This window comes from Alosa sapidissima, chromosome 18, assembly GCF_018492685.1.
Source record: "Alosa sapidissima isolate fAloSap1 chromosome 18, fAloSap1.pri, whole genome shotgun sequence".
NCBI lineage: Eukaryota > Metazoa > Chordata > Actinopteri > Clupeiformes > Clupeidae > Alosa > Alosa sapidissima.
In genome coordinates, this window is record NC_055974.1 from 7,426,033 (window position 1) to 7,442,126 (window position 16,094).

The following is a 16,094-nucleotide window of genomic DNA, read 5'->3' on the forward strand; positions in this document are numbered from 1 at the left end:
AAACATCACCCACTCAAAGCAGCTCTTCACACTCATATGGCCCATATATTCACACGCATTACTTTCTTGTCTTTCCTTATTTTTCATTAATATTTTCTTTCTGTCTTTTTTACCCTTCATATTTAGTCGTTCCTCTCGACTTTCTTTTTCTTCTATTCCATCTCCATTTTTTGCTTGCTTTCTTTCCATTTTGATGTCTTATTTATTTGTTTACTTGAATGCCGACTTGTATACATGCAGCATCACATCGCTGTCATAATTTCACAGAAAAAAAAATGAAATGCGAAATAAGAATTTCAGCAAAAACCATGCTTGTCTTGCAGGAATTCAGCTATGAAATCAAACACGCAGAGTTGGCCAAAAAGACCCTGGGCATTTCCGTTTGGGACTACGACATTGGCAAATCCAATGACTACATCGGTGAGGAAGGAGTTTCATAACATTCAGAAGGGCAGCTCTTTGCCGGCTGTTTCAAATCTAATTACCTAAAAGCTGTTCCCAGAGGTGCCAAGCCATCTGTAGGCACCAACACAATCTCAGCAAAGTACTCTCTCTCTCTCTCTCTCTCTCTCTCTCTCTCTCTCTCTCTCTCTCTCTCTCTCTTTCACTCACTCACTCACTCACTCACCCTCTTACTCTCCCTCTCTCTCTCTCTGTCTCACTAAATCATTTTCGCAATTGAAACATTTGCACAGAATTGAAGCAATTGAGTCACACTGTAAGATATGTTTCAGTTTTCACACTTGATCACATTGAGTTGATGCTTTGCTGCACCTTCCCTTATGGTGTAAATAATGGTTTCCATTCTGTAAACAATGCAAAGCAAAGACTGAATTTTATTTACTATGGACATTTTACCTTCCCCAGTCTCAGTACTTGCCTAGGAAATGACTTTCAAAAGTCATTTTGAAAATCATTTTGATCTGTTCAAAAGGGGGAAAGAAGCCAGCATAGTGCAAGCTAACTTTATTATTGTCAAAACAACTTCAAAGACAGAAACCTGGGACAAGAAATGTTGAAAATATTGTGCTTTTAAGCACAATAGTTCATTTTTCTCACTCATAGCAAATGTTACATTAGACGGAACAAACGTGAACTGGATGCACAGTCCTCTGCTACTGTACACTGTAACTCACAGACATGCTATCCTCCTGAAAAGTATTGTGGTTAAGTCACAAATAAGCATCTTTTGAATGTAACATTTTGTCACTATAAAATAACACTGTTGATATTGTAAAAAGTTGAAAAGTTATTTTAGGGAACAGTTTACATGCAGTTTGATTGACAGTTAATTTTCTCTCCTTTTTTTTTACTCCCTCTTCTCCTCCGTCTTCCCGGGCGTCGTGGTGACAGGCGGCTGCCAGCTGGGCATCACGGCCAAAGGCGAGCAACTGAAACACTGGTACGAGTGCCTCAAGAACAAGGACAAGAAGATTGAGCGCTGGCACACCCTGCTCAACGCGAACCACGACACCAGTGATTAAGGGGGCTCCGTTGGGGCTCTGTCCACCCCCTCTCATGCCCGCCTTGCATGACGTCCACCCCTACTGACCGCCGTCCACACATCGCCTCCACGCCACACCATGCTTCTCCACCTCCGGCTGACCCCAGACCTCCACTGTTTACGATGTCCAGCCCTGCATTCCTTAAACTAACTAGCACTCGTATCTACTTTGGTCTCCTTTTAGACTTCAATGTCCTGCATCCTTCTAACAGTGGACTGACTTTAACCACTGCTGCACTGAGCACCCCCTATCCCATAAACACCAAGCGGCCCTCTTTCGGGCGTATCTCTCACCGCTCTTACCGTCATCACTGGGTAATGTGCAATCACTCCTGAAATACTCGAGAATATATTCATTGTCATGAAACAGGCAGAGAAAGAGAGAGAGAGAAAAAAAGAGAGAAAAAAATAGAGATGTCATTCTTAACTGTTGGTGAGGAGAGTAGAGAGACTCAGGGGTGGCCACTGATTAGTCAGTCATGGGATTGTGATATCTCCAAAGTTTATGCTAAAAAAGAAACTGAAATGTTTTAAAAGCGACTTCAGAAAACCGCAAGGCTTAGACGATGAGACTGAGCTTGCACAAAAAAAGCCGGCACAGGGTAGGTGTAGGGTCTGCAGTTTGCCGCCTGCACTGGGCTGGACATGCCGCCTCCTCTCAGCTGTCAGGTGTGGAATGTTGACATCAGATGATGAGGCCAACAGGTGGAAAGCACAGAGTCACGTGTAGAAGCATGAACGAACGAGAAGCTAACACCATTACACAACCGCGTCCTCACCCATCTCAAGAGATGAGAGCATTTTCTTTTGTACATTCAAATGCTTTATCACGTCTTAGCAACATGTCAAAAAGGTATCAAAGATAATGGCATAAAAAGGGAAATCAAAGCACAGTAAAGAAAAGTGGAGCATGATTGACACAAAAGTGACAGGCCTGTGCTATTGTGAAATGCAGTGAGCTCTGACAACTTCTTAGGATTATGTCAAGACTGTTCTTTCTTGTTTTAGAGTTAACCTGTAGTAGTATTACTTGGTAATTAATTAGCATCATGACTCACATTATTTATGATATTTTGTGATGATTACTTAGCATTGTAGAATGGAAATACAGTATTGTCCATTTTGCTATAAGTGCAAAAAAAAGTCAGTTTATGTTGAAGTTAGCTTTGGATGTACATGGCCTAGATGCCCACTTATGGAGTTATGCTTGAAGTCATGTTCCTCAATGTTAGATACCTTGACTGATCTTTGTAGGTGGTTAGAGAGTGGTGAAAACAAACAACAACACAAAACTCCTGTTGTGTATATTACAAAAAAAAAAAATGGGGGAAAAAATCAATGCACAGAAACTAGTGGTTGTTTACATGAAGCCGTAAAAGAGCAAATTGTCCCTTCTCTTTCTCAGACCCTTTGGGAGTGGAAATGTCTCATGAGATTTTCTACCACATTGATTCTACCTGAGCAGAGAAAGGCAGACGCCTGCATAATCTCAGCACCACTTGCTCTTACTGCCTTGTCATTCCTTCTCGGCGGGGGGGAGGAGGAAAGAGTGCGTAGAGTCCCGACCTGTCGCTCGCTTTCGAGTTCCACAGAGCGAGAGTTCGCTCGACTCTCCCCTGCCCGTTCTTGCATGCCAAGTGCTTTGTGGCCTCTCCCTCGTCTGGTGCCTGGGGCAGTCATGCAGTATGCTAAGGCATCCTCCATCTGAACCCCACCCACTGCCTCCAGCCCCCACCTCCTTTCCCAAACTGCACAAAGCTCCCACCCCTCTCCCCCCTCCCCTTCTTCAAATCACCTGATGCTTTTAGCGTGTGGCTACAGCCCGATCCGTGTGTGAGTAATCAGGAAAGCACACAATATTCAATGGTATGTGACCTCAAAAGTTTCTATCAATCTTTCTGCTGCAAGTTTTCATGGGAGCCCCCCCCCCACCCTCAAGCCCTATGCATGAGATAGTGTGTTGTTGTTCATGATGTAGATGAGGCTTATCCCCACTCCCCATCCTCCAACCTATCCTCTTGACTTCCTTCCTCCTAGCACTTGATAGTCCCCCCTTACGTTTGTAGCACTGTTCTAGCCCTCCCCTCTTCCCTTAGATAAACTCTGGTTGCCTGTCAGAACCCCCCCTCCCCCTACAATAGTGACTGTGAATAATGCCTGAAAAATGTTTACATTGATGCAGAAAACCACCCCTTAGTTTTGCAGGGTAAAAGATATGTGGTGCACTCTGAAGACTTCAGAAATTCAGTATTCCAAAATTTCTGAGGGGTGGGTTTCTTCAAGTGAAAAGTTTGTGGGTCTGTTTAATTGGCCGTTTTCCCATAAAGATGCAGACACAGATGATCTAATGAAAGAAAAAATAAATAAATTAAAACATGATTTACTTGACAAACCTAACACAAGTTTTTAAAATAATATTTATGTTTAAAACTAAGTCTACCCCATTCTCCCTGTTCTACATGTTTACTGCTTATGGAATGATTGCTGCTTTATCATAATGGACTGTATATATGTAGTGCATGTCCTTGAGAAAGCAGAAAATAACTTGTATGTTTGGACTTTGTTTTGCATGTAAAAATATCTATTTTACATAGATCTGGTCCTCACTGACCAATAAACTCTCATGTAAACTCCTAACTTACAAGTGTCATTCTTTGATTATGGTTATTTGTTGTTGCTGTTGAGCTCACCTCACTCCTTTATTTTAAAAAACAAATGCTTTGCCACACCTTCTACACGTCTTTAGAAATTGAAATTCTTTTGAAACAATGTGGTTTAACTTACAAACAGGTTACTTCATTCGTTTGTAGATTATACAGTTTCTGTAGTCTAGTCAGAAAGTAGGAGATATTTTAATATGTCATTGGTCTTGCTAAGTGGCGATACAGCGTTTCCAGTTCCACGCTCTCTGCATTTACTGAAAGAAGTGATTTTGTTATGTAAGGTTCAAGTATAGGCACGCACGAAAGGTTAACATGGAAATAATGTTTCCTTGAGCAGCCTTCTGAGTGCCACAAGTAAATAATAAACAAAGCATTCTTCCGATAACAATTTCTGGCTTAGAGGGATCAAAAATACTGTCGAACCCAAACAACACTTAGTGTCTTAATTTGCATTGGCAGCGAAACACCTCCACTAACCCTTCTCTTCCCCCTTTCTGTTGGAGCCAATGGGTGTAGAATATAGTATTGTACAGTCATTCATTGGATCCGTCAGATGGTGTCAACGCAAACGTCATTGTTGGTATTGAATGATTTCTTTCCGGCTGCCACTTGCAAGCTTGTGCAATCGGTGCGCCTTTGCGCATTTTGGTAATGTAATGACCGTGCAATTAGCCTCCGAAGCTTCTACTATGGATGTAAGTTACGCCGAAGAACTGATTCTTTGACGCTTTTTATAATTACTTAGTAGTAGTAATTATTGTATTGTTTATTTATTGTTGAGATGCAGGTGACAGTTCTGTTACCATTTGTTCTTACTTTGGCCATGCTCTGTCCGTGGGGAGTATCAGAAGCCAAGGAAGACGAGCTTCTGTGCTTCCATGCTCACTTAATAGTTGGGGGCACCCAAGTAAGTTTTCTTCTTGGGAAAAATGGGACACATGCAAAGTCTTTAGTGTTGTATTCAAGTATTTGGAATGAAAACCGTCAGCTTGTATACTGCAAAACACATGAGGACGATGTGGTCATCGGACAGTATCTTTCTTTATGTCGTAGAAGGCAAAACTTGCAAGTTGATGTAATCATTGCCAACAGTTATAATTTTAGTGTAATAACGGGACAGGACAGTCCTTGTTATGGACGGGACACTTCAGTTTCAGAGAAGAATGAACCACAAATAACGCAAATGGGAAGGCGGACCTCAGGAATCACAAGGCGGACAAAACGTGCTATTATTTTTCCAGGTACCCTATGGTGCGGCACTGGTAGCAAAGCCCTTGAATATGAACAGCTCGGTAAGTAGAATGTTGTGAACAGACAGTTTGATAGTAGTAATAGTTGAACAGGGTGTGTTGAAGGAAAGCATCCATAATTCCCAAAGGCTTATGTCGCCAAATTTCTTCATAATTGAAAGGCTCTAGCCCAGGGGTTCTCAAAGTTTTGATTGGTGAGGGCCAATTCAGGAACCCAACATTGAACTGAGGGCCGCCAAAGGGGCGGGGGGAGAAAAAAAAAACTGGAAAAAAATCCTATTTGTAATCATTTTAAAGACCAGGTTGCATCTCTACAGTTTCTATTTATTGCATTAAACACATTTTCATTCATAACTGAGGCTAAACCTGGCAAAACAATGCACACACAATCCCTGGGGTTCTCTACCCTTAACAGACACATTTGGGATATAACAGTTCTGGTTGCAGTCCATTTCAAGTACAAACTTATTTAGAACAAACAGTCTCAGTGTGCCTTGCTTCTTAGTATAGGCCTTATTCTGGGCCAATTCCAGCTACCAAAGCACCACTGGAAAACCTGACGGCCACGAAACACCACTAAACGGAGATTCATTCTTTTCAAAGCACACAGTACAGTTTTAACAGTTTTACAGATGTTATCAGATGTTATCGCGGGCCGCCAGAAATGTTTCCGCGGGCCGCCATTGGCCCCCGGGCCGCACTTTGAGAACCTATGCTCTAGCCTATGTGTCACGGTTCAAACTAGATCTAGCAGAATGTTACTCAAGGGATTTCCGTGCATAATAGCAATTTCTGATCAAGTGCCTCATCTTTGCTGTCTGTGTCTGATTTTTTTGTAGATATGCACCTTGAAATAATGCACTTCATTTATTATACCCAGTGTGAAATTGATGTGGTCTTTCAGAGCTTGTTGGTGTTTCCCTCCTCAGGCATGTTTGAGCCCACAGACAGGTGCTGCCGTGAACACGACCACTGTTCCAGTGTCATCCACTCCTTCACTGTGAACTTTGGAGTCTTCAACCGCAACATCTTCACTGTCTCGCACTGTGACTGTGACCACAGGTGAGCATGCTTGCTGCTGTCTTCGCCCCAGAGGGGGTGAGGGAAGCACCCATGTTAAAGAAAAAGAAAAATGGAATGGGTGACCTTCATTTGTGAGTCTTACAGGGGGTGACAGACAGCTGACCCCATGGAATGGAGAAATCTGTGAAAAGAAAAATGTGAAAAATGTGAAAAGAGCCCCTGCATGACCCCTCATCACACACACACACACACACACACACACACATACGCATGTGCACGCACATGCATGCACGCACGCACACACACGCATGCACATACACAGACATGCATGCATGCTGGTACGCGCACACACACACACACACACACACACACACACATATTTACAGGTATAGAGAATTTTCTCCCCCTCCGCCTATCTTCTCTGCCAACTCTGGCATCTAAATTTTACATTCCACACACATGGAGACCATAGTCATCACTAGTTCTTCTGAGGGGAAGATTGTTATTGGTTTAAAGATAGCTTTATGGTTTGTTGAGTTTTGTTGTGCACTTGTGTGCAGTAAGCAGGTGTTTGATGATGACAAACTAAGTGGATCGTGAGTCATGACTAAAAAGTTCTCCTTCGTTGAATGAAGCTTTGCCGAATCAAATAACACAAGCTCCTGCCCCCTGCCAGATTCCGCCAGTGTCTGATGGACGTGAACGACGCCATCTCCCATATGGTGGGCTACAGCTTCTTCAACATTCTTCGGATGCCCTGTTTCGATTTCACCCAGAGGAAACACTGCTCCAACTCCAACTGGTGGGGAAGGTGAGTGGAGCAACATTACGGAAGACTCAGACACCGGATCTTGTTTAATTAGTAGGCTACTGTGTGAAGATATCTTTCATCGACCTGATCAAATGGAGCAGACCACCCACAACATCAAAGCGTCGCTGCTGTCTGAATTGTGGATTTCTGTGAAGATTCTCTTTTTTTTTTTTACTCCTGTTGCACTTCTGAAATGGAGTTAATTCCAATGTGCCTGCATACTACTTCTAAAGTATACTTCAGCTCTTTAATTTCCTAAAGTGGGGCCGTACCACACAGACAGGTGCTGCATACCACCATATCAAGTAGGACAGTAAATGTGACTGTGTGATGTCTATATACTTACTGTGTCGGAGAGAGATACAGTTTTAATACTGGTTCTGACTTGTACAATATTCCACTAAACCCTCCCCAAGTTGAGGTCTTGGTCACAGTGTTGCTTTTTATTTATGGTCCCCCTGGAAACAAGTCTAAGCCTATCTCTAGTTATAGTTATGGTGCCTCCATAAAACAGGTCAACACAGAGGATTGTGCTGTGTGTGTTGCTTGCTCCTGTATACATCCACTGGATGGGATAGCATTTGTGAGTCCAATTAAAGGAGAATTCCGGTGTGATATTGACCTAAAATGTATTGAAACATGATACCGAGTGTGAACGTATGTCTCATAGCCCAGCTTGTCCCCTGCACTCCAAAATCTGGCGCTAGTTAGCCGATGCTACCAACAGCTTTTTCAATAGTGGTGCTTCGGCATCGGGCTAGCCATGCAAATAAATCACTGTTTTAAAAAATTTCAAAAATAATTCAGTGGAAATGCATGGATTCCAGTTTCTTCCAGTAGCAGCAACTGGAATCCATGCATTTCCACTGAATTATTTTTGGAATCTGATCCCTTATCATACCTGTTCATTCTTACTCGTTGCTCGACTTATCGTGACTAAATTCAAGATGGCTGCAAACGCTTCGTGAAGATACTGTCTGTATAAATCGTTTTGTAAGTAAACTACCAGTGCTTTTTCAAAGTTCTCAGTGTCTTGTTTTAAATGTCAGGGCCCTCGGAAGTCTACCAATGAAGTGTTGAGATACATTGAGCCTCGTAAATGGGTGTAAAACAGTGATTTATTTGCATGGCTAGCCCGATGCCGAAGCACCACTATTGAAAAAGCTGTTGGTAGCATCGGCTAACTAGCGCCAGATTTTGGAGTGCAGGGGACAAGCCGAGATGGGCTATGAGACATACGTTCACACTCGGTATCATGTTTCAATACACTTTAGGTCAATATCACACCGGAATTCTCCTTTAACACATAATTTTTCTGTATGTCCACAGATGCACAGAAATTCAAATGGCACCGTATGCTGTTCTCCAGACGCAAGATCTATATAATGCCACCTACTTGATCTCAAGAACTAAGGACCCTGTCCTATCAGTAGGTCACCATGTGACAGTCGAACCCTCAGTTAAAACCCCCATCACATCTCGAGTAAAGCCTGTGACTCCCCGAGACTCTGGTAAACTAAAGCCAGTGAAAGGGAACAAATTCCATCAAAAGGCAAAGAAAGGAAGGAAATCTCAGAGCCGCAAAGCCAAGAAAGTGGCTCCAAGTCAGTCAGCTACACAATCAGTTACCCCTCTACTGAGAAAGACTTCATTTCCATCAAAGATGACAACATTTCCAACAGTAGGGGATGTAAATAACACACAGAAGAATGTATCTTTCTTTTTCAACCCACAAACCACATCACAACCATCGGAAATACCAGGCAAAAACACAACAAGGTCTCAAATGACGCCAGCAGAGAAGCTAATGAATCTTTCTTCAACACAGACACCTGCAGCGTCACCACCTAGTTTTCTTAACCAGACAGTACCACCCAGTCCACAACCCTTTAACCAACCCACACAGCTTCAGCATCAGCAACGGCGATGTGAACCAAGAGGTATCCCCAGAGGAGACACATTCTTCCCCACTCACTCTGGGGAAGAGGCCTGCTTGGAACCAGAATCACCCCTGGAAGCAGGAGACGCAGGGAAGGAGAGTGGACATCACAAAGGCATGATTCAAATTCCAGTCGCTCAGACATCAAGGTCAGATAAGGTCACTACACCCCTGACTGAGGCATCTGCACAGGCAAGGAATACATCAACAGCAGTTACCTCAAATGACCCCACAGCCAATGTAACAAAGTCACCCCAGGAAAAGGCAGTGCAGACATCCACACTAGCCACAGTGGAGGCATCTAGAGGTATAATAACAACCACTCAGAGTACAACCAACATTTCTCCAAATCAGACCAGAGCAGCAGTATCAACAAGGAGTGAGATGACAGAATCTTCACAACAAAAGACCCCACGTACAACACAAAGGGCGAAGAACAGCCCAAGGAAGATCTCAGTGAAGACTCTGCCACGGACAAAGAGTAACTCTGACTCTGCCTCATCAAAAATACCCAATCAATCAGGTACATCAGTGTGTCTCTTGGGGAATGGTTGTTTAACTGCTGAAGGGGTTTGCTTTATATCATAGCGCATAAGCCATACTCAGTCCTAAATCCACAATCTTGTCTAGACATATTCTACCATTTATATGAACTGTTGTGTTCACTTGAAACAACAGAAGGAGTGAGAGAGTACCAATGTAAGACAGTGGTAATCACAGTCGTGATCACAATCACAAACGATCATTTTAGTGTCACCACGGCGTGGTGCAGCTGGCCAGGAGAAGGGTGTGAGAGAGAGGCAGCTGTATAGCTGCCGGGGCAATTCTCAGCCATAGGGCACACATACCTCAGGTAGCATCATAGCGTAGGGAAGCCACGAGAATTTTATGACGGCTCTAGCTTCAACTATTTGTCTTCAGGCCAGAGGATAATGAAATGTACAAACCCACGGAAGGTGCAAACAGACCACAGTGATAGTCCAAAGTTATAGTCATTTAAAGTATCAATCAACATTTTTATCCTTATGGTGATATTTACATCATTGCATTAGTTCTATGATTCTGTAATATGTATTGAACAATTTCATAATATATTTAAGTGTTGTAGGAATTGTTATGCCTAATAAAGTCCATTCGTGTAGGTTTACATTTTCTGGACAGGCAAAGCATCTAATTGCTTAGAATAAACTTCATGTTGTTCTCTGGTCTACTGTAGGCAATCTTCTCTGCAGTCACCTCAAAGACTTGGATGACTGTGCACATAAAATCCCCCCTTTTGAGAGAAGATATGGCTACAACAACAATGAGTCAAAGAGTATTTACCATTGTGACTGTACCCACAGGTAAGAAAAACAGTGCACACATGAAACAGTAGCCTACGTTTCACTCACTGACAGGGGGGAATTGCATGAGTATTCTTTAACTTCTCCCTTTTATTGGTTTTATCCTAGGGTCCTTCATATCAGAAACATATCACAAATTAATTTCTTGCCTTCACTCTTCTTCTCTGTTCTCTTGTCACTTCTTCATTGACTACCCTCCACCGCTTCTTGTAGGTTGTCAGGCCACATCAGACATCTAAAGGATGCCAAAACCATTCAGACCCTTTTACAAGATCATGTGTCTTTGCTCTGTTTTGGATTGCAGAGTACCAAATACTGTAGCAAGAGTACCAGGTAAGAATGGCAATTAAGCTGTTGAGTGTAAGGCTAGTATTACTATACAACTACAGGCACATGTAAAGGCTATCTCTCTCTCTCTCTGTGTGTGTGTGTGTGTGTGTGTGTGTGTGATGGAGATAACATTTTTTCCTTTATTTCTTTGAGGTGTTCGGCTGTTGTTTTCCCTGCAACCGGCTTGCTGGTGGCTCTGAGGAAAATGGATGATGGAGGACAAGTAATTAAGCAACAACGTCCAAAGCGATACAAAAGAAGAACTCCTGTTTTATTGTATAAACGCTGCTTGAAGATAATGCAATCAAAATTAACGTAGCATTTGATTTTTTAAGAAAATTAATCACTTTTGCCTGGATTTTTATTTAATAAATGAATGTGTCAGAGAACTTTCATACACAACAGTCTCAGATTAATCATCACAATTTAACATAGTCACTAATTTACTGTCACATTTATAGCCTAACCGGTTGCTTATTATTTAAATTGTATTGTTGAGGATCAGATGGGACTTGCAAGTCATCAAACTTGTCTGTCAAATGTGCCGGTTCAATGGTCTCCATACTGTCCACTTGGTGGTGCTGCTAACACATCATATTTGCTCTGAAGCAAGAGGCGCACAGTGGTTTGGGTTTGCTTACGGGATGTTGCATTCGAGGAATTCCGCAAAGACAACTTTATTTGATACATTAGGTCGTACTAGACGAGAAAAATAGAAACATCCATCCAATTGTCAAATACGTATTTCAGAATGAAGATGTTCAGGCTTATTGGGTAGCCTACTAAAAGTGCGTTGTAGAACCTTGCACGATATGCTAAACCCTGAGATACATGTAAATTATCTGCTCAGTCGTAATTATATGTTGCTAATAATAATAATTGGAAAACGGGTTTAAATCACCTTTATCTGAAGAACGGAAACCCACATTTGATAACCAATAATCGGGCTTTCATTGGTCCACTTTGTTGTGGTGTTTATCGTATTGCGCACGGCATGCCGGGAAAGACTTGGGCTAAGAAAAATGGCGTCTCACTGACAGCTGAGGAGCTTTCATTATCTGGGTGTTAAAAGGAAAAAACAAGAGTTGGACCACCGCTGAAGCCTATCACTTCAACGCACATCGTGCATTGGCCCTGCCTAGAGTTGTACCTTAGCTATATAGGGAGGCCATTGATGAAACAGTGGAAATATAACGAATTTGAGGAGAGTGTCACGCCCACCCCACCGAAAATACGGGAGAGAAAGCGCTCTATCAGAAAAGCCATTAAGCCAACCTGCGGTGTCAAAGCAGAAGCTAACTAGCTACCCAGCTAGCTCGTTAGCCGCAGCTACAAGCTGCACGGGCGTCGCTCAACTGACACTATTGGTGGTGTTTTATTTTCGCTGACAACACGATGTCTGTTGCCGGGTAGAGCACTACGGTCACCTTGGGTACTTAATTTTAATGTTCGACCACTACGTTAATTTTCCAAGGGGAGAGAGAGATGGGCTCAGGGGCCGTCGATTCGTCCCAATGGCTGTCAGTGAAGGAAGAGACTATTTTCCTTCACGATGGGCTCATTCGGGTGACAGACCTGGCCGAACTACCCAGTGAGATTGGGGTTTCGGAGCAGGGGGACACCGAACAAGAGGTGGGTCTCATTAGCTAATGTAACCGTCATCCTGTTGGAATGAAGGTGTAACGTTATGCATGCATGTTATGAATGTGATCTCTCATGGTAGTAACTCTCATTTAGCAAGCATATATGTATGTCAGCTAACGGTACATCTTCGGAGATGTACAGTGAGTGTAACAACTGTCTCTGATATACATTACCCGGCGTTAACGTTACACTTGTTTACATTTTCGTCATTGGTCCGAAATGTGCTAGCATGGGTTGGTTACAGTGTAGCGAACAGCAGATTCTTAAGATTGTTCCCTTTCATTGCTGATTCAAGACATGGCTGTGTGTGTGACTTATTTGTTTGCGACATCTCCAAAACGTTGATGTTGCTGTTGTTACTGTATTTTGGTAACAATTAGCACTAGGCTCCCAAACTTCGGAACAACAGCTAGCCTGCTGATAACTCAGCAAGCTAATCATTAGCATGGCTCTGTCAGATAGCGTTATCTCCTCCTACCGTTATGTAGCTAGCTAGTCAGAAATCAATAGGTGACAGGACCCACAAAGTGGACAGCTCACTAACCAATTGACTTTCTCCCTCTTATTACCCTTTATGTCTGTTTATTGACACATAACATACGGTTTCTGTAAGTGTGTGAGGGTAGTTGGCGTTAATATCACATTTGACCAACGTTAACGTTAGGTTACAAAGAGCTTAATTAACATAGCTGAATCGTGTTGTTAGCACCCAACATACAAATGCTAAGGTAGCCATGTCAATTTGGGATAAACACACCCTTCGAGACCATTAAGTCAGTGTTAGTGTATGGCATTAGGATTTTCCAGCTTTGCTGAAGGAAACGTGTCATTGTGCGGTGTGTTGACCTGCTTTTATTCATGACTAAAATATCTGGAATATTCTGGATCTTTAGAGCCTGCCGACTACCTTACCCCAAAAGCAGTCACAGCAGCGTACTTTTAACTGTCCAGTGCCCAGACAGTGACTTAATAATAAGTAATATGGAATTCTTCCTACCATTAAAACTTTTCTACTCTTTTATGTTTTCAGACGATTTATCATACACACCTTTTACCCCCCCCCCCCCCCCTTAGGTTTGGCCCACCTATTTCTTTGTACCTACCATGTTTCATTGCATTATTGATGATTCAAACCAGTCTTTTTAGTTGACCTCAGCAGACACAAATCAGGAAGTCCATGTAGATCTAGTCTGATGTGGATTCCCATGAAAGATATGGGAGATCCGTTTTTCCTCATGACCCTATTGTGTTCATGTTTGGCCTGTCCGGTCCATACAATAACCTACAATTGACCAGTAGCCATTCTAAAAAAAATAGGCTGACTTTCCTCTCTTGTCTGGAGCCTGGTTATGTTTTTTTATGTAGCATTAAAAGGGTGTGTAGTGAGAAATTTCTGGTCATGATGTTGACAGGTGGGTGATGGATTACAGGCCATTTTCTGTCTGGACTCAACATAAACAACATCATAATCTTCTGTCTGTGTCAGCATTTAGCACTTTCCCCAGCACTGTGCACTGTTCTGTAGCTTTCTGTTTTGTATTGCTCGTCCTCGGTCAACACCAAGCTGTGGCAGTAGTACTGTGGAGTGCATCGATTGCAGACATGTGAATAAGGTTGAGTTAATATTATGTAAATAGCTAGGTGATAAAGCATATGCCTTCCTTGAGGTTGAATTAATTCACCATGCAATAGAATCAACATAAACCAATGCAGGACAGATACCTGGGCAGATAAAGAAAGCATTGCTATTGCTCATGTTCTACACACTCCACACCTCTGTAGTATTATCTCAAGGGTCTCTTTATATTGGTGAGAACCTGGCCAGAGTGATGAGAAATGCTGTGTAACCTCTTTCCTGTCGGGAAGGGGGCAATCTGCAGTGATTTGCAACCTGAGCCTGCAAGGCTGTGTATCTCCAGAGTGGAACTGTAATACAATCAGAGCTTTGAGGTTGTGTCCAGAGATTGTAGGGGAGTGCAGGAGGGGGGACAAAAAGACAGAGACAGAAATGGAGGGCAAAATGAGAGGTCAAGTGTGGTGTGTCTAGTTTGTAGAAACAAATGCAGTGAGCAGGAGCAACTTTGTCTCTTCTTTTTGTGATAGATTGAAGTTACTGTTTCTTCAGCCGCTGTAGGCTAGGTGTCCCCTTACACTGGTGCCTTATGTAATACAACATCGGTATTTGCTACTTGGCTATCACCAGAGACCCGTAGCAGACCGCTCATCATGATCCGTCACTGGGATGTTATTTACTGGCACTAATTGGTAATGCGTCACTGCTTTTGTGACATCATCCCATCTGTACGTTTTTTTGTGTGGATGTGTTAAAAAAAAAATCGTGGTAGACCTCCCATTACCAACATACACAGATCTACAATACTCCCCATGTGATGCAGGGCTTCTGGGTATTTTTGTCTCCTCCCAGAACTCTCCATCCACGGTAACGCAAGTGTATCTGGAGTGGAATCAATGCTGTACAGGCCAGCTAAATGGCATAATGGATTCCGACCTCTCTAATTCAGCAAGGCCGTCAAGCCTGGCTGTAATCGATACCCCAGAAATGTTACTTAGGAACAGATGCTGAGCTGTCTGATGCGCTTCACTGCCACTTATCATCTTGATTGGCTTACAGTAAAATATGATACAGGAGAAATCATGTCCATGGGAGTAAAACAGTGATTTAAATTTAATGGGCCTCACTGTCTTAATTTTGTATTCTATTTGCAATACACACATTCATTCTGTGTGTATTCCATTCTGAAAAAAGCACTTCAAAAGTGTAAATTGGGTCTACATAACAAACAACAGACTGCTGTTGTTTACTCTAAGACGAGTTATACTGTAGCCTTAGCTTTGCTGCTTTAGAAGTATAATGGATGGGTGGGTCAGTAGACCTATGTATCAGGCGTCTTGGCTAAATGGATATAGGGTAAAAAGTTGGCAAGCTACACTATGACAAAAGTAGTGGGATGCCTACCACTACAGAGAGCGAGAGAAGGAGATTGGTATGCACACTGTATATGGGCTCCACCTCCAAGAAATACTTTATTTATTCTATAAAGGCAATGTTTCGATCTCAACAGATCTTCATCTCCCTCTCTTTCTCTGACATGTTTTGTCTGGCACCTGTAAAAACATATTTTGGATGTGCGCACCCATTTCCACAAATGCCTACCACTACACCCACAGTAACTTCAATGACATCCCGTTTTTTAAGTTCATATAGGTATTATTATGGAGTTGGTCCCCCCCTTTGAAGCTATAACAGCTTCCATTCACCTACCCAAGCTCAACCCCTGAAGAAACGGTGTTATACTATTATGTCTCCACCAGCATGGCTGTCCACAGTGCACAAAGCAAGGTCCATAAAGACATTTAAGTGATTTTGATAGAACTGGATGGATGAACAGACTGGCTCACAGAGAGCAGAGTTCTAAATAGCATCAAATACCAGAGGTGCGTTCAAATTCGGCAAACATTGGCAAACGTTTGTGGTGAACATGTTTTTTCTAAACCGTTAAATTTGAACGATTTGGTGTTAACATTCCATTGTAACGGTAATTGCATTGTTACCATCGTCAAGCCCA

At 42.5% G+C, this 16,094-nt stretch overlaps 3 protein-coding genes across 17 annotated transcripts in view; all 3 read left to right on the forward strand.

Moving 5' to 3' along the window:
• The window catches only part of LOC121689325 (rabphilin-3A-like), a 37,617-nt gene extending 33,480 nt beyond the window's left edge, over window positions 1-4,137 (forward strand). For both annotated transcript variants that reach the window (XM_042069042.1, XM_042069043.1), the window contains exons 19-20: window positions 324-420; window positions 1,354-4,137. In XM_042069042.1, the coding sequence (XP_041924976.1) occupies window positions 324-420; window positions 1,354-1,484 (228 nt within the window). In that variant the 3' untranslated portion in view covers window positions 1,485-4,137. The remainder of the gene's footprint in view (window positions 1-323; window positions 421-1,353) is intronic.
• Window positions 4,138-4,716: 579 nt separating this feature from the next.
• On the forward strand, window positions 4,717-11,252 carry LOC121689323 (group 3 secretory phospholipase A2-like). 4 transcript variants are annotated; one of them, XM_042069038.1, is made up of 8 exons: window positions 4,717-5,074; window positions 5,409-5,459; window positions 6,347-6,479; window positions 7,117-7,251; window positions 8,581-9,713; window positions 10,407-10,533; window positions 10,747-10,866; window positions 11,017-11,252. In XM_042069038.1, the coding sequence occupies exons 3-8, from the start codon at window positions 6,349-6,351 to the stop codon at window positions 11,180-11,182; spliced, it is 1,812 nt and encodes a 603-aa protein (XP_041924972.1). In that variant the 5' UTR covers window positions 4,717-5,074; window positions 5,409-5,459; window positions 6,347-6,348; the 3' UTR covers window positions 11,183-11,252. The 4 variants fall into 4 exon arrangements, with proteins under 4 accessions (XP_041924972.1, XP_041924973.1, XP_041924970.1 ...); XM_042069039.1 differs by having other exon boundaries at window positions 4,717-4,862; XM_042069036.1 differs by having other exon boundaries at window positions 4,717-5,459.
• Window positions 11,253-11,856: 604 nt separating this feature from the next.
• LOC121689321 (probable E3 ubiquitin-protein ligase HECTD4) overlaps window positions 11,857-16,094 on the forward strand; it is a 70,821-nt gene continuing 66,583 nt past the window's right edge. For all 11 annotated transcript variants that reach the window (XM_042069024.1, XM_042069026.1, XM_042069029.1 and 8 more), the window contains exon 1: window positions 11,857-12,495. In XM_042069024.1, the coding sequence (XP_041924958.1) occupies window positions 12,349-12,495 (147 nt within the window). In that variant the 5' untranslated portion in view covers window positions 11,857-12,348. The remainder of the gene's footprint in view (window positions 12,496-16,094) is intronic.

Coding starts and splice junctions, on each gene's coding strand:
- LOC121689323 (XM_042069036.1), top strand. CDS start 4,949: ATGCAGGTGACAGTTCTGTTACCATTTGTTCTTACTTTGGCCATGCTC. Junction 5,460..6,346: donor CCTTGAATATGAACAGCTCG/GTAAGTAGAATG, acceptor TTCCCTCCTCAG/GCATGTTTGAGCCCACAGAC. Junction 6,480..7,116: donor CACTGTGACTGTGACCACAG/GTGAGCATGCTT, acceptor GCCCCCTGCCAG/ATTCCGCCAGTGTCTGATGG.